We start from the raw sequence: 19286 nt of genomic DNA on the forward strand, positions 1-19286 counted from the left end.
CAGGTGGCCGCCGTCTGTGGGTACCACGACGGCACACTCCACCTGGGGGACATCGACGTATCCTCTAGCTGCCTCACCATTGAGGGAAGAAAGGGCGACGGAACTAGTCTGATGTGCACGCGTCGAAAGGGGGCGTTCCAGGTCTTACTATTTTCCTCATGCAATTCCGGGAAAACACGGCACACCCGAGGTACCATGTATCCAGCCGCGAGCGTTGGGAGAGGCAGTGCGGTGCACTGCATCCCAATGCCGGCAGCCCGGGAAAGCATGGCTGACATTTCGACGTCCGCTTTTTCCTGGGCTTGACCACACGAGAGAGGGAGCTCCGAGGAATCGTCGGAGTCAGATGCCAGTAAGTCACCCTCCGATGCTGCAAGGGACATCTCATCATCACGCACCATTTCCGAATACGTGGTTGAGGAACAATTCGGTGGGGGACCGTCTCATGGGGAATGGTCAGACGAGCGAGACGAGGTGCGAACGGTCCGTGAGCCAGTGGCTGGCGGATTATCGCTCACAGTAATCCTCATATCACCCTCGCTGCTTGCCGTAGCGGACGGCAGGGCCGTAGTCCTGCCGCCACGGAACAGGGAGCAAACGAGGTGGTGGCTGAGTCCCGTGGGAACACAGCCACCCGCGACGCAACGTCTGAATCGTCAACCGCCAACAGCGTGGGCAGGGCGTATCCACAAGGGATAGACATCGTGTCCGTCCCCCTCCTCGACGAGTGTGTTGCACCCACGAGAACAGCGGGACATGCCACGCTGGAGAAATTTGCTCTTTTAGAGAAAAAAACTCAAACACTTCTGGAACTGCCGAGACGCCCAGGGGAAGTCGCTGCAGGAAGGGACAGTCCGCTCCACCACGTCGTAAGATTCCAGCAGTAATTCGGCGTAGAGTTTGAAGTCTCGAAGTCGATCATGTGTGAAGGCTCCAAAGAACAAAAGGTGAATGAATGAAGCACGCCGTCTCCCTTTTATACCCGGATATCCGGGGGCGGAGTCCAGCATGCAAATTTCATTCGCCAATTTCATTGGCCTTTTCTAAAATAGTCGGAAGCGATAGGTTCTCAAGAGCGAACCCCATCTGTCGGTTCGACACAACGTAGAGAGACCGACAGAAAGAGAAAAATCATTTTAAAAAAATATTTCTATTGCAGATGTGTTTTATGATCAGAGGCAAACCATCCAAAGCGGCATGCAGGCAGAGACGTGATCAATATCAAGGAAAAGTTCAATATTCAAAAAAGCGGTCAATCAGCAAACAAATCCACATCAGTAGACAACAGGGGAATAATTCAACAAACATGCAAAATTATCGATACACAAGATAACAAACAATGACAAAGGAAAACCGCTTGGCAAGGTCGTAGATACTAAGCAATCCATAAAACTAACACATTTAGCATTTCAATGTAAATAAAAAGTGAGAACAGAGATAAACATTCAGGATTTGCAGAAACTGCATTTTAAATATAAACTCAGCAGCAACCAAATGTTATCAGAACTTAAATTTTAATATTTAATCTGGTGCAAGAAACTGGTTTAAGTAATATAATTTACTTACTATAGACGCCTTTCCTGTTAGTAAACATTGTGACACGTTTTTGTGGGCGGAGCTTAGGTGGAGGCAGAAAGATCCCTCTGACCACATCACTAATGCTAGGGAGCACGTTTTGTTTGCTTGCTTTTTGAGACTGACTCGAAAAAAACCTGATTCAACTTTAACTTGTAATGTTACTCACTGTCTAGGACTGCGATTGTTTTTTTTAAAAGTTGACTTTAACGCAAGGAACCTGGCCGACCTGTACGCGCTCACTCAATGGATCCAGAGACGAACTGACAGGATTACCTCCAGTTAAGTGGCCTGACATCTACACATACCAGACAGAGAAACCAAGTGTTTATAGTAAAGATTGAACTGAGAGCGTATACATCTATAGATGCCTGCGTGTGCTAACAGTGGCAAACGTTAGCAAATGCATTTACTTGAACACAAACCTGACACATAACATGAGCATTGTCACTGTTCCGTCTCCTTTTATACTAATGCACTTGTGACAACTAAAAATAGATGACAAACAGTTTCTTTTATGTTTAGTTTCTGGCCAAATAGTTAACTGCTAGTTGTATAACTTACAAAGTTACCTAGCATCATACCCTATATGCATTCAAAGGTTAACGCTAGGTGAAAAATAACATTGTTCCCCAGTTTATGATTTAGGCATAAGTGAGATATTTTTTAGACCCAAATCATAATCCACACCAACAAAAGACAGTAGTTTTTTAATCTTAGGTTACTGTTATGAAGTGAAACGCGAGCATGTTTAATGATCGTTTCTGTTCAGTCCGCTCATTTTATTGTGTTTAACTATAGCTGTCGTCAGTGTTTTTGTTTGACAATGGCAGGGGAATGTGTTAAAATTAGGGCTGTCACGATAAACCGACGATAAATATCACGTGATTTATGCACAGCTTTTGAGTGAAGTACGGGAAAATGCTGCTGCATCCAAAAGCCAGAGGGCGCTCTCGTGCGGAAACTCCAAATACGCACTGCAGAAGAAGACCATAACACGTTCTAGAACGTAGGAAAGCCTCATCTGGTATTTTTATGATAATAAAGTATATTTATCATGATCATGTTTGACGGGTGTTGCTTTTTCAAATGCACATTATAAGCGACTCAAACTCGCACTGCTTTTAGATCGAGCAGCATTTCCTACTGATCCCAGAGCCATGCTTCACGGACAAGCTACACATTACAAAAAAATATTGACACATTGCATATCGCAGCCAGCTTGAGTCCAATAGGATTAATTGGTACCGCGGTAAATTATCGTGCAGCCCTAGTTAAAATATCAAATTGGAGACTGTATTCTGTCGATTGTGGCACTAAACAACACAACAAGTTGATATTTTAAATTCCTTATGTAGCCGAATCTGTGCTGTTTTTATTGGCCGCCTCCAGTTTTCCCTTTGTTTTGCCTCCAGCTAGTGCCGTGACGTAAGCGTGACGTCGGCGAGAAAGGGGTCTATAAGGTTGGGTTGTTAAAATGGCATCCTTTACATTTATTTCTATAGTAAATACATGTCACCAGTATAAAAGTCCAAATCTGCTGAGGGGTAAGTAAATGTATAGCAAATCATGTAAAAATAGGTCATATTTTATGTATAAAAAATGTATTTTAAGTAAAGAACATTTTATCAAGTTGTTATTTGACAGACGTTGATGTTTTATTATTTAAATGATTTATTATTTATTCCGTTAAGTTATTGATGCCCATGAGTGTGTTGTGCCGCTGTTTTTAGTTCTAATATTCCAACCGTCAACCAACCAAGTTTTTGACGGACGTGATAACTTCCATAAAGAGTTAACTTTAATTATAAAACACAAAGTAAATCAGGGAGTTTTTAATTTGATGGCAAGTAAACCAAAAACGTATTGAAAGTATTGAGACACACAAGCTTCACAAACAAAATCCTCTATCATGGTAAACTGTGACACGCACACACATCAGATCTTCAATCTCTGGTGCCATGTACTCTGAAGCAACAGAACAAATCCTTGATAAACAAACCAACCAACCAATCAATATTCTCCATTTATGACATACTATTTTCTATTTCTTGTATCCTCTCGCTCAATAAGGCAATCTGTGCTTTATTTACAACGTACATATGGCAGATGCTTCACACACAGGATCGATTCCATTCAAAGACATGCTCATTTGTACACGAGGGTCGGGAAGGTGAGAGGCGTTTTAGACACAAGCTTATTGCTGAAAAACTGAACCTGATCACTGGTGTCTTTAGGATAAAGATGCAGTTAAACACACTACGTGAGTTTTATATACAGCATAGGCTACTGTATATGAATGTGTGGGGTTTCTTTGAGGATGTGCTTTATGTTACGCTGGATACCAATGTGAGTTGATTTACTGATTATTTTATCCTTAATCTACCATTAAATCTAAATGTCCAGATGAATGTATGTGATCTGCATCGTGCTGTTATGGCTCAGTGCTGAATGAGATGATCTCTGTGGCCTGAAACACAAGCAGACTCATTTGGACAGAGGCAGCACAGTCAGCAGAGGATTTGCAGCACAATGAGACTGAAGCGAGTCCCTGAATACTGATCAGCTTTCATCTTCAACAGTCACACACACACACTGCTCTGAGATCAGCTGGAGGAGAGTTCACGATGCTTTGGTCTGAAAGGACTCTCAGGTGGAGCTAGAAATGGGAGGTGAGAAAGGGAAACTGGAGTTTGTTGTTGATGGATTCTCGCTGTGTGAACAACATGAATTATGTATCTGCACAGAATAATGTATGTGGAAGAGATCTCAGATTTGGCTTGCAGGAGATGATGGTTGAAATGAATCTTATTTTTTTCCACTCACATTGGCTGTTTCTCTCTGAGTGGAGGTTCTTGTGGGTGGATCTTGACTAACTGACTAAGACGTAATCAGGATTTGATGGTTACCTGCTGTTTTCACACTGTGCACGCACTAAAAAAAAATGAACTGTCGCTGCTGTTAGTTTTACTTAACCCATCCATGTTCGCAGTACATAAAGAATGCAAGTAACTACATTAACGCAAGTTAACTATGTTATTTATACTAAAAATTTAGATCTGTCAGCTTTACTTAACAAGTGTTTGACTGGTCAACTTAACATTGTTGAGTAGAACGCAAAATTGTTGAGTTTACTTAATATAAACAAGTTAATTCAACACGACTGGGTGAGGGGGGATTTTCAGTCCCCAGCATGCTTGCGTAAGACTGCATTTAGACAGTAAATTTCGAAATTTAGTGTTATTTTAAGTGTTTTTCAGTAAAGAAAAAAAAGACTTGTTTGTGCTTAATGTTCATTTATCTTTGAGGTTTAAAAGAGTTTGTTGTATTTTTGAGTTTTAGGGTTACCATTGTTTAGAAGAGTGGTACATGTGCTTAGGCTGTGAGAGGTTAAAGCGCGCACATGATGTCTATTGCATCATTCAATGAGCTTTAACTGTGCTAAATGCCAGTACTGAGATGCCTCTCATCTGACTTGCTCATTGCGTTTTGACTTACATGCAGTAAGTCTGTATATAATTTATGTATGACAACAAAAAGTACCATTGAGAAAGATAAATATTGAGTTCAATTAACTTAAAATTACTGGTACAATTGGAATGGTTTGGATTTACTCAAAAAAGTTGTCAACATTACTTAAATTTATTTTGTTCGTACAACTAAAGTGTTTATTTGTTCAAAATTACTTAATATTGTTGCGTGGAACCACTTGACGCAGCTTTTTTAAGTAAATTTGAAATTCTTTTTTAAAGAATTTGTTTTCACTGTAATAAACTATTCTGAGGTCAAATTTTAGGCCAACGAATAGGTTTCACAGTACAGATTTTAACGTAAAACAGCCTTGCTGATGCTATGCTGTTTCAAATCCAACTGAGATCCAACCAAGTTCATTCTGTTTCAAGCTGTGAGTCTGAAACTCTGGATGTGTCATTCTGTCATTGACAGAAATCTGTTTGTTTTTAATGACAAACTGAAACAGCTCAACAATGACATCACATTGACAGGAGGAGATCAATCTACAGAGCTAATATGCTACAGCAAACCCACCAATGCTTTGACAAAGACACACTATCACCACCCAAAGAGCACATGTGCACTCTTCATGTGTTTGAGCACTGAAGTCTTCAGGCCGTGAGGGATTGTTGGGTCAGAAGGCTGCTGGCAGAGTGAACATGAAAACTAGCGTGAAATGGAGCAAGAGTGCAGAAGAAGTAAATAAAGAAGAAGGGAGGAAAGTGAGGAAAAAAGGGAGACGAAACAGCCACTTCAGTGTAAGTCAAGCTGTTGAGACCTCAGCTGAAAGTCAGACTCTTTGTTAAATATGTATGAGAGTTTTGAGGGGAAAGACGCTATTTTAGGTTGACTCTAATGTCTGATCTGACTGACTTTGACATGACCTTCTGTTACTCTGACACAAAGGACACACTGAATCTAGCCCACAAAATCTCAGTGACATAAGAATTCTACTTTTGATTAAACAAATGATCTGTGTGAATAAATCTGATCCTGGAGAAGAACAAATAAAGTACTTATCCTACTAAAGTGATGGTAATGATGACGAAGGCTGTCAAGAGTCCTGAAAACAACAATTAAAGCATCTCGGAGTCAGAGCACAAATATTTGCAGAAGCTTTTGAGATAAATGCAGTGTAAAGAGAGAAAAGGAGGACAACGAGAGATGAGAGCCATTGTTTGGTTGAGACTGAAGTCTGTTTTCCGTGCATGTATCCCAGAATCCCCTAAGGTGAAGAGCGATCTGGAGAGCTCAATTATTGCTGAAGAGAAACAAGAAAATACAACACTCCACTCACAGAAGAGGACAGACCGGACGAGTGTTTTACTTAAGATTTTCTTAGTTTAAAGTATGAAGCAAAGATCACATTAAACTTGTTGATAGTGTTGTCACGGTACCAAAATTTCAGTAGTCTGTACCAATACCAGTAAAATTCCACGGTTCTCGGTACCAATTTCGGTACCAAAGCAAAACACCAGTACATGCTAATTGAAACACAATTTTATTAATAAAGCTCATTGTTAATATAAATGTATAGAAAGCAATGCCATTTTGTATACATGAAGTATAAGTTAATTGTTGCTGAAACTGTTGTGTGCTCTCTGGGGTCTTTCATGCTGATGAACATCCTCCTCAGTCTGCTGCTGTATAAGACAAATAGAATAAACTTCAGTAAGTCAACTGACTGAACAAACATGCATTAAATGCAATATTAAAACAAACATCAGTTTTTATACGGCATTTACAAAAGATTACTTGCATTAAGGTAACTGTATATTAAAATAATAAATGCAACAGATATATTTTTCTTTAGTTTAAATGTGGCTTTTTAAACCTAATAGAGTTATCTATCCAAGACATACACATTGCTAGTCATACAGTTAGTATGCTAGTTTTCTAGCACGTAGATTGCAGATAGGCCTAAATAAAATACTAGGTACTGTAAACCCCACCCTGTCCTCCCATTAATTTTACTCCATTACAGTTATAAAAGCATTAAATGGTTAATAAGTACACTTGACTAGCATTGGCGCTAACAAATTAACACGCAAACAGGGATGTTTATTTTGACGTAACCTTTAACTTAACATATGCTACAACATTCATAAGGCAAACGCGAACATAATTTGAAACTTACCGCTTGAACTTGTTAACTTAAATCCGGATGCTTCCTCGTTTCACCACAAAACTCTGTTCGTTTTCTTCGTGATATGACTTTAATCTGAAGTATTTCTGTGCGCATCTCTTGTGGATCGGAGCCGCGCTTATCCGCTCATCACGTCTTATTGCGTCTATAAAAAGTTTCCGACTAACAACCTGTCAGACAGAGCATCAGTACCCGGTTGACCCGGTACGTCGGTACTACCGGGTCTTGTGAAAATTAGGTACTGACAACTTTTTTATTTTTAGGTACCGACTTGGACCCGAAGTACCGGTACTTTTGACAACACTACTTGTTGATATTGTTGTGTGTGTGTGTGGTCTCTTATTACTGCAGTACTGCTGACAAAAAGCCACAGGGAGGAGATGGAGTTCAGGCAACCCCATGGACTCCCGGTGACCCTCTATGACCCTGATCCCGGGAAACTGACAGTCAAAGATATCTAAAGTCAACACCCCCAAATCTTCTCCTGACCTCAAACTCGCCAACTCAACAGCTGGTCACTAAGGAAATGCCATGTCTAATGCCATGTCACGCCACCCAAAGACAAGAGCACTTGAAAGAGAGAACAAAGTTAAAAACTACAAAAAGTGGGTAAGAAATAGAGAACAGGGAAATTGCAGTTATAACCCTTAAAAATCCAAGTCAGATTCAGTTTCAGAATCAGAACATCAGGTTAATTTTGACTTCCCCTGGGGTGTTGTTGTAATATGATGTAATGATGAATGTAATTACTGCCAAGTCTCATCTTTGCATCGGTTCTCGATGAACTGAAGATGCAGTGAATTGAAAAGATGTCATGACGCTTTGGACTTTGCACTCCATTGTAAGCCAGATCGTAGATCTCTGCATGCAGTGTCATTGATGTAATAATCGACTTCATTTCAAATAATAATTGACTTCATGTTGAGGGTGTTTACGTCTGTGTTTTGATCCATTACCAACCACAGATTTTTCATTTTTATGCTCGGAGTGCTCCGAGTGATCATTTATTCATGCGTGAAATCAACACGCTGTTTGGCAATCATAAAATACACACTAAAGAGCTAATTATTCATAGACCCTTAAGAGTTTAATGTGCTGTGTAGGAGCTTTCATGAGACACGGATCTAAAAAATGAATCAAAAATAGCACGCATTGAGCTGTGATATACAGTAAGTGGTTTTCAATGTTATCAGCACGGATGTACATCTACATACTATAAACTTGCGCTTGAAGGACTAAGTGGGCGTGAAATTTTTTTTATACAAGCATACTGCTTACTTTTTATAGGAGCGTGTTATAAATTCTGCCGCTGTAGGCTGCAGTTCACGGTCACAATGATTGGACCTTCTAGCTCCGCATTTGCCCTCTCATAGACGGTTAATAACGGACTTCTCTTCCTCTATTTGTATCTTTTTTGACACATTAAACCCCATCCAACTGTCTGTTCTAGTCCACTGCAGTCCATTTCCCCATGTATCGCCTGCTTATTCCGTCTAACATACATCACAGAGTTGGCAATGTTGTCTCTCTCTCTCCTGGATGTGTTACATCAGATGAGTCCTGTCTGACACTGTTGTGGGAATATCTCATTTATTCTGCTCACGTGCACACACGCATGCACAAATGCGCACATACACACACACACACCTCAATGTTCACCAGGCAAGACTTCTGAAGAGGCAAATAAATAGAGGCAAATAGATACATTTACAGTATAAAGCCTATAAAACCATTAAATAGGAAATAACAATAGTGGTGCTAAATGAATTAAGATAAATTTGCCTAAAAGAGAAAATATTCAAGCTTTTTAATCACCAAAAAAAAATGAATCAACCTAATCAGCCCCAAGGAAAAAAAGCCAAAGGTACAAATGCTATGCAAATTCAAGTATAGACAAAACGTGCTGTGAACAGAATTAATAACACTCACTTAACACTCTCTAAACAGCACTGTTTGAATATCATTCGTTTTCATATAGTTTTATTTAGTGGCCAAACAAAACAAGCCTTGACAAGACAGAGGAGCTGATTATGTTATTTCTCAAAGTGTTATTTCATGACATCTTTGCAGAAAACCTCAATTAGACATTACTGGATTTCTTAAGCCCACTAAGTATGGGATAACAGGGCTCTAGAGTGCGACCAATTTGGTCGCACGTGCGACCTTATTTCTCAATGGTGCGACTAAGAAAAATCTGAGGTCACCGGTGCGACCAGCCGTTCGAGGGACAAAAAAAGTCTCCGCAACTAGTCTGAAAGTCTCCCTGTGATTCAACAACAGACACACATTAGGCCCATATCGTGGTCTAAACCAATCAGAGATAGTGAAGGGCGGACCCCCCCTCTGATTGGCCATGGTTCAGATTTTCCTGTACGTGTGTCTACCAGAGGTCGCGTTAAACGAAAATTCTCTGATTTTTTTTACCAGTGACGGAAAAATCTGAAGGCCGTCCGTCCGTCATTTTGACGGATTACAATGATGCCAATTTGTAACTCCCCGTTTCCCTTCATTAGAGCGCGATATGCTCGCGAAGGGACGTGCGTGTTTTCACCTGTCATTGTTACTGACTAGACATATGTGATGCGATCTGGGAAAACCCGTCGGATGTCGCGCTGGGACGCGGGAAAGACAGTTCACCTATCAAAGTAAACCACATAACATGAAGAATGAAGGAGTATCAATGCACATTTCCCGTCAGTCCTGTGTAAACTATGGCATGCAAAGTTTTTTATACAATGTTTTCGTGAGATGACAGAGCTCCCCGTCTGCAGCACCGGGAGTTATCCGATCGCAAAACATACAAGGGATGATCAAAAGTCCAGACACTATGCACATGATAAACAACGTAAAACTTGCTTCACTGCTTAATAGTTGTTGTCCGTAATGTTTGCTAGTTTCCTTGTGTAGTGATAATGGCAGAGCTCTCGTTCTTTAAGTGTGCCCTGCACCATTTTCCTTACTTTCGTTTTATTCAAACGGTTTTGTACAGTATTTTTATAGACTTCAACACTAGGAAATGTTTTTTTATTAAATTGTTATTAGAATAAGTCTTTTACTACTCTAAAGTAGGGCTGTGCGATTTGGGGAAAATATCTAATTGTGATATTTTTGACAGACATTGCGATTGCGATTTGATTTGCGATTTTAACTTTTCTAATTCAAGCTTCAGCTCAATATTGTTGTGTGGAGCACAGTATGGGTATAGTTACCCTGCTGAAAGAAAACAAAAAAAATGTTTCCATTAAAACCATTACAAAATTCATTTTTGTAGTGTGTTTAGGGCATTATTCAAATAGGGCTTACTGTTGTTCAATTGGTTCCCAACTTCCCGATTACATCACACCAATAGAATCCAAATACCAGTGTACACTATTAGTGACATAGACATAGTTACATAGGCTGATTTATTATTTTTTAAGTATGTGGGATTTTTTAAAACAAGTAGAAAATGTGCTGAATGTTTAATTTCATCCAGGTGAAATTAGCAAAACAGTTACATAGAATTTACATTTGTTTGAAACGCGGAGCTAGGCGTGAGTTCACACAGGGTGCGCGCGTGCGTCAAGCCTCGTCCATATTGCCAGATGCCCGTGTGGAGCCGGACTATAAACGTCATTACGAAACAGGCTGTGTGTGCGCGTGTCGAGTTTAAAAGGCTCGTCCGCGAGATGCGGGAGACGCGTGAGTATGACACAGGCTGTGTGTGCGCGTCAAGTTTAAACGGTTCGTCCGCGAGATGCGGGAGACGCGCGAGTATGAAACAGGCTATGTGTGCGCGTCAAGTTTAAACGGCTCGTCCGCGAGACGCGCGAGTATGAAACAGGCTATGTGTGCGCGTCAAGTTTAAACGGCTCGTCCGCGAGATGCGGGAGACGCGCGAGTATGAAACAGGCTGTGTGTGCGCGTCAAGTTTAAACGGCTCGTCCGCGAGATGCGGGAGACGCGCGAGTATGAAACAGGCTATGTGTGCGCGTCAAGTTTAAACGGCTCGTCCGCGAGATGCGGGAGACGCGCAACGCGGGGCAGAGACGTGCGAGTATGACACAGGCTGTGTGTGTGGTCTTATGAATTGGACGGTTCTTTAATATTTATTTGCTAATATATAATTTTGTCCACCCCATTTTTGGAGTTTTGTGTGACATTATGTCAAATTTGCTTTTTTCCTCCTATTTTTTTGTGTTGTTCCATTACACACAAAGGGAATAAACATGTGTATAGCAAAACATGTGTTAATGCAATACTTTTCTGTGAGAAATACTTGATTTTCTGGAAAAATTTCAGGGGTGCCAACAATTTTGGCCATGACTGTATCTCACTTTTCATGGCACAAAAAAAATATTTCCTTGGCCGACCCTCCCCTCGCTCCCACGTTTGGGAGAGACTATTGTCAGTTGCTTCTAATATGACACACATGAATCAACTCACCAGGTGTGTTAATTATGGAGACATTTACAACATTTCGGGAGAAGGCTAATGAGTTCAGTTGTGTATACTTTTCCCATATCTGATTTACTTATTATAAGCAAAAGATGTAATTACATTTTATCCGATTAATCAAAAAAATAATCATCAAACTAATCGATTATCAAAATAAGTGTTAGTTGCAGCCCTAGTACACACAAATAAAACCAGTGACTTATTAAAAATGACATTGTTTTATTTAATTGTTATACCTGCTGCTCATTAGAGCCACATCATCAACTCATATCATGTTACATCATGTTTACATCATAGTTAAGTTCAAACTATGTCCTAAACTCTGAAGCTCAGAATATGTCTCCTTCATTTTGAAAGACTAAATATGTGAATTTTCGAAAATTGTTCATTCATTTGACTTTTTCCTTACATAATCAGTCTAAAGAATGTTGGCCAGATTTTATGAACCTTTAGTGAACTAAAATATGTATAATGGTACAGATACACAGGCTTTAAAGGGACAGTTCTGCTGAACACAAAGAAAGATATTTAGAAGAATGTTTGTAACCAAACAGTTCTGGGGCACTATCCACTTCCATAGCAGGAAACTACCATTTGTAGTTTTGTAGCAGTCTTTTGTGTTCAATAGGGATGTAACGATTCACTCAGCTCACAATGCGATGCGAGTCACGATTCTGATCTCACGATGCGATTTATTCACGATTTACTCACAATTTATTTTTACAAAATGAGTTGAAACAAATTAGAAATGAACAACTTCCCTTGCATTATTGCTTAAATGCTTCACATTTCTTTGTATAATAAAATAATGTTTTATTTCAAATAACAAAACTAAACTGCAATTTTATAACAAATTAATAATAGAAAAAGTCTCTTTAATATAAACAAACCAATACTGTCAGAGCTTTTCTTGGATTTTTTTGCATTTAAGAAATATCAGCATGTCCACCATGTTTAGGTTTGCAGTGAAAATAGCGGCCACTGTTGTTCAAAAAATGTATTGCGATTCAGTTCACACCTCAACCAATTTGAATCGTCACTCATTATAACCGATTTTCAACCGGCTCACGGTGAATCGTTACATCCCTAGTGTTCAATGAAACAAAGAAATGAATAAATGTTTTGAACAACTTGAGAGCAAGTACATAATGACAGAATTTTCATTTTTGGGTGAACCGTCTCTTTAAAAGTTGAGTTACGTGCTTGTGTGTTAGTGCAGTCTGATGTAGGGCTGTGTATTGGCAAGTGCCTCCCGATACGATACATATCACGATAGTATTGTATTGTATTGATATGTATTTCGATACAATACACATTTACGATATTTTGCAATACTTTAAATAGAAAATGTCAAAAGTAGAGCTAGAAATACAACATGCTGTGCACCATCGGGGGTTTTCTGTAAGGATAAGTGTAAAAACATCCCTTACCTCTGCAGAGTGGCCATGATGTGCGATGCATGGACCTTTAGATCAGAGGTTTGGGTTCTCAAACTGTGGATTGCACCCCTCAAGTGGGTAGCACAGGGGAATAAGGCGGCTCACGCAAGTCACTTGGCTGTTGTGGTGCATTACAGTTAAAACACTGAACATGGGCTGTATAAAACCTCTGCTTCATCCGTGCTGTAAATGTGCTGGTGTCACATCCGTGAAAGCACAATAAATGTCATTGTTACTTTTCTTAATAAACTGCAGTAGCCAAGTGACTTGTGTCCTGACTTTATTATTTGATATAACTCATTACTCCATGACTTATTTTGAAAACCAAAGCACACCCACACATCAGCTCTGAGAGCTCCAAGCGTTCTTATATTTTTCGCAATGCTCGCTTCCACTTACTTTTGGCCGTATGTATATGACATGATTTAAAAATATATATCGATAGTAGAGGTATCGCTATCGATACACTATCGAAAAAACAAATATTGCGATAGTTACATGTATCGATATTTTTGCACAGCCCTAGTCTGATGCCCAGCATGTCATTTCTCCTCTCTGTCATAATAAATCCAGTTACAGGATTACATCACACTTTATTGAACAGTCCTCTGAAAACCAGTTTGTCCAGATATAATCCGTGTTACAAAATGAGCCGCCTTTTGCTATTTGAGAGCGGATGAATTCATGAGTTTTTCACTTTACTCACTGAGCTCCTCAAATCCCTTTTCACCAGCACATCACTGTCAGTCTGAGGGATTTTATCCTTAAGACCATTTAAAATGTCCAGAAACACCTAAATATCATCTGCCGTTATTTAAAACTGCAATCTGGGGATGCGATTTTATGTAGATATACAGTGTGTCCAATCATCATGAGGCCTATCAGCTACAGCAGACGTTTCAGAACATCACATTCCCGCTCATAGCAAAGGATTATGGGAACGATTCTCACAATGGGCAAAATATTTTACACAAGACACCAAACACATTCAACATCACAAGCTGCTGGAAAATCACAGCCATGTTGCTCTGTGGTATTTCCTCTGATCTGATTCCTGGGGTTTCACGACCTGGAGAGTTTCTCCTCGCTGTTCTGAATCGATATGAACAGAGCGCTGCAGATTTTAGATTGAGAGGCTGAGGATACATGAGATTTATGCTATCCTAACAGATCAAGACCTGAATTTATTGCACCCCGTCTACCCAACAAAGAAAGTGAAAACATCCCAGCTTTCATCATACCTCCAGATCAAACACACACAGTTGGGATTAAACACAATAAAGGTCACTGTGGCTTGGTTAATGCATCAACAAGATATATGGCATGGTTACTGATCGCCCAAGACTGAACCAACAAGAAACCAGAAACGTCCAATAATTCTCATTTTCTTCACATCGCCTCAAAACGTGACCACGATAAATGTCATCATTCCCATCATGCACAGGGTTGGAAAAATATCTGAAGGTCACATGCATTATGGTTATGTCAACCTTAGGTACGCACAAATAAAGGGACTTAACCAGGTAGGACGTGTTTGTGAATCAAGATACATGTGTGTGAGGGAATAACATTGGAGAACCAACAAAGTATGTTAATCCAGAAAAATTGTCCTACATCTTTAGGATTTAACCATCTTTAGGATGGTGTCTCACCCAGAAAGCTCTGGATGAGAATCTAAGATCAACATCCAGCTCATCAAAAACACATGCTTCTCTGCACTCTGTTGAAGTGATTAAACTGTTGACATTCGTCATGACATCAATACCCTTTTGCGTCTGTTCAATTTGTCAATCATATCCCGCTGTCAAGATGGAGAAGAAACTGAACCCGCTCTGCCCATATTTGATTGACTATTGATCTCTCTCTAAAACGCACTTACAGTAGATCAATGCAGGTCCGATAGATTACCTTCCTCCATGAGGACATGCTAAACGTCTTATACATTCCCTTGACCAACAAATGATGCGACTCCATAAAAATCTACTTTGGATACTGACTAAAAACACGTAGGAAAACATACTTGACCAAGACTAAACAAAACTGGGCATATTCGTCTCAGTTTCTGAACAAAGTTTCTGAAATTCTTCAATTTGGTATCACTGATCGCTCGCTCAGAGTGTTTCATTCTCAACTGCAGTTTCAAGAATTGAAACTGTATTTATTATCCCATTTATAAATGTATTACCCATTTTATTATCTCACTCTGAGCAGCATCCTATTTGATATACAAATTCACTCAATGTTTGAGCACCAGACGGAGAAAAAGGTTTCAGCAGTTTCCGGAATTCAAAGTAGGTCGAGACGGGTTGCGACACACAGATTTGTGGGTTTAAATGAAAGGCTCTCCAAACACTCATTCTAGGTGGTTTTATTTATTTATATCACTGTTTGCATCCTCACAACAACTCCTGAAGCATCAAACAGACTGATTCTTGCTGTCGAGGGCACTTGTTGACGTGATATTGTGCTAAACTTGTTGCAAACAAAATGGATGAAGGGTATCATTGATGCACACACTCAGCTCTGACTCTCCATGGACTCGGTGTATGACCTTGCATTAATTATGAGGTTTTTTTTTATTCCAAGACAAAAAGAAAGGTGATTTTAGATGCATATGTGCATAGATTTGTCTTTACAAAGTGACACTGCACCATTCTGTTCCTAAAGTTACATATGAAGTACATAAAAAACAGAACCACAAGTTTGCATTATGTTACCAACCCAACAAGACTACAACTCTAAGAAACATATCTTATAGCTAGAGCATTGTTGTAAACATCATGTATGCTGTATTTGACCCATATAATTTGATTCAATTTAAAAAATGTATTTTTTTTCTTTTTCGCATGAGCAGAATGTCCCTATTCAGAGACCTGAGGGGCTGCAACTGCTCCCACACTCCACACACAGATGGTGCCTTTACATAACAGCAGCGTTCATTACGTCCACATCCTTTCTCAGATGAGGCCGACATTCACTATGAAACCTCTTTAACCTTAAATCTCACATAATATTATGATCAAAAACAAATCAAAACTGTCTTCAGCTCATTGTTTGCAAATGAGGTTCTCCGCACAAGCTGTGTCCTTGATGTGAGATTTTAACAGTCAGCAGCGAACGACGTTTATCAGGTGACAGTCGCGCTCAAACAGAAATGAAGGTGGTGAAAATCACTGGCCTCAATAAAGCGTTTGACCTGTTAGTAAAGATTCAGTGAAACAATCCTTCAGGACATCAATCAATACAACATCCGTAATGAAAAACACTCATTAGAAGAACAAGAGATTGTTCAGAGGTTTAAAAACATGCCGATGCTGCTCTGATCACATGATATAATGCAGTCTGTCAGAGAGTTATTGATCATCCCGTAACCTTCACAGCATCACCGGTCATTACACACGAGTCAACTGAGCAAGTCTGCAACAATAAAGCAGTTGCAAAACTCTTTATTACAACTAAATCTCGGAGTTCCCGATCTAAGGTCCTATAAAACCCTACAAGAAAATTCAGCCTTGAAGCTGTTCGTTAGCTAGGCCGAGCTGGCAGTCCATCCTGGTCAGGCAACAGGCAAGCAAAAACAAACAACAGCTGTTCTAACCAGCTTCAGGTGGCCATGCTGTTTTGGTGGCTGGTTGACAAGCTTTAAAGGTTTGCAGACAGTGACAGACAGAAGAGATTGATGCTTTTATTCAGGTGAACATAGCAAACTGACTGGAACCCAATGGAGTAAAATACAGAAAATCTGATGTGAGCTAGTTCACCACAATACACCCACAACCAAACATCATAATTTACATGTATGGTGTGAGCTCTAACTGCAAAAACCAAAACACAATCCCAGTTGCTCCCGAAAGGTTTTTATCACCAATAAACACAAAAACTGAGTTGCCACCGACACCCCCAGTCTTCACACAAAAGCAGGAACAGAAAGCTGCAGAGCCGACTGTCTGTACAAAAGAAATCCAGTATCCCGTGAGAGGAACATATACTGGCCATTTAAAACGGATCGCTGAAGCCATACGAAGCGGACGCACACTTCATTTACCTAGTTTAGGGAGGGAATATTTGACTTGGAAGTAATCCTGGTAGAACTGCAGGAGTCTCTTGGTGATGTGCAGAGCGTAGTCTCCCGATCCGCTCTGGATGGCGTCAGGTCTGGCGTACAGCCGAATCTACAACATGGGAATAAAAAGAACAAAAGTGTAAGGTGAAGAAACTTTTGCACCAGAATAATCATTTTGAATTTAAGAATAAGCTCCCCATGGTGAAAACACCTTTATACGGATTGTGAATGTTGCCAACTGTTTTAGGATTACACATTTCTCTGCTCCTCATTCAGCGTGCAAAACATTAAATGTAAATACTGTATGTCATCTATACTGTAGGACGTATAATGTTCTGCAGTATTGTAACGGCCTTATCGGTTGTGTTACACAAGTTAAAACGGGGGTCAGCTCTTACTGTGTGAGATTAAAACAATTGAAAGGATGAAACAGGCAAGTGAAATACATTAAATTGGTGTATTTACAATGATCACATTGAATTTAAAACAACACAAAAACTAGGATTACATTAATCCCATACCCTTAAAACAATCTTCCAAGTTAAAAGTCCAAGTTTAAAAGTCCAAATGTGAAATCATCCACCGGTGTGTATACAGTACAATCCAACAAGGTAATAATCCATGTTTTGCATCTTGTATGATAAGTAGTGATGGGCGCTTTCGAAAAACTGCTTCGTGAAGCTTCGAAACCTTATGAATCTTTTGTTTTGAATCAGAGCTTCGGAGCGCATATCAAACTGGCCAAGTCACGTGACTTTACGTCATTACTGTTTCGAAAGGTTTCATCAAGGTTTCAAATCATTAACTGTAATAGCTTAAACATTACATTACAAAACTGTATGTATAATGACGCTTCTGTCTTGTTTTACTCTTATCACAGTTTAATTTTGGTCAAACATAATTTCCCTTTCATGTATAAGCCTGTGTGGTTTAAAACTAAACTAAAACATCATGTTGAGTTCTTACAATTAATATCGAATCAATTAACATCTTTCCTCTTGGTCAGCTCCTTCGTTCGCTTGGTCTTAAGTTTCATTACTACGCAGATGACACTCAGATTTATATCCATACAAAACCTGGTGACGGCTCAGTTACTGTCTTTTGGAACACAGCATTTCTGAGATCAAAATCTGGATGTTCTCTGTTTGAATAGCAATAAGACGGAGGTAATGCTCATTGGATCACCCCATCAAATCAGTAAAAGGGGTAATTAACACTAAACCTAGAAGGCTCTGTTCTAGAGTTTCAAACCAAATAAAAAAACTTGGGTGTGATATTTGACACAAATTTAACTTTCGAACCACATGTTCAGAATACAGTTAAAAACTCATTTTCCATCTCAGAAACATTGCACGACTTCACCACATGTTATCCCTGTCAGTCGCTGAAAAATTGATTAAAGGCTAAAATACATTACAAGACTTTTGCTCAGATTTTGCCCAGATTATCAGTCTGGACTTGTTGCAGAGAGTCTGTGCTAGTCTGCAGATTTGATCAGTTAGTATGTTTCTATCTGAAACTTTCAAAAAGTCTGCAAGTGTATGATGTCTAGTTTAAAAAACCTGTTCAGATTTTACAAGTATTGTAGTGTATTCCAGCCATAACACGTTTGTTTCTTCTAGAATTGACTACTGTAATGCCCTCCTTGCTGGGGTCTCTAAAATCACGTTAAGTAAACTACATGCTGTACAAAACAACTCTTAACTGTTTACACTCCTAGTCGTCAGTTACGTTCTTCTGACAATGGTCTTTTACGTGGTTCCTGCTACTCGGTTACGCTCTATGGGTGATCGTGATCATTAATCTGTGATTAATCGCATTGTTAAGCGTAAAATTCAACAATGAATTCAAAAGTAGTGTTTTGTGCACTTTTATTTTAAAAGTACTGCTATATGAACAAAAGTGCTATAAGATTAGGTTTGCAAACACTTTAAACAAATAATGTGCTTTTTTACAACAGTATTTCCATTACATAGTAGCATTAACGATTTTAACTTCAATTATTTCTTGTAAATCTCAACTTAAACATTAATGTTACCAAATTAAATATAAAACCAAAGCTATCTGCCACTGCCAGAGCATTAACTTTTTAATAGCTGCCTCTTTAATAGCG

The 19286-nt window shown here is 39.5% G+C and overlaps 1 protein-coding gene across 3 annotated transcripts in view; it reads right to left on the minus strand.

Annotated features, from left to right (window-relative positions):
- Positions 1-19286, minus strand: part of LOC130547663 (thyrotropin-releasing hormone-degrading ectoenzyme-like) — a 105215-nt gene that overhangs the window by 68104 nt on the left and 17825 nt on the right. For all 3 annotated transcript variants that reach the window (XM_057323803.1, XM_057323802.1, XM_057323804.1), the window contains one exon: positions 17156-17282. In XM_057323803.1, the coding sequence (XP_057179786.1) occupies positions 17156-17282 (127 nt within the window). The remainder of the gene's footprint in view (positions 1-17155; positions 17283-19286) is intronic.

The sequence above is a fragment of the Triplophysa rosa genome, linkage group LG24 (genome assembly GCF_024868665.1).
Source record: "Triplophysa rosa linkage group LG24, Trosa_1v2, whole genome shotgun sequence".
Lineage (NCBI taxonomy): Eukaryota > Metazoa > Chordata > Actinopteri > Cypriniformes > Nemacheilidae > Triplophysa > Triplophysa rosa.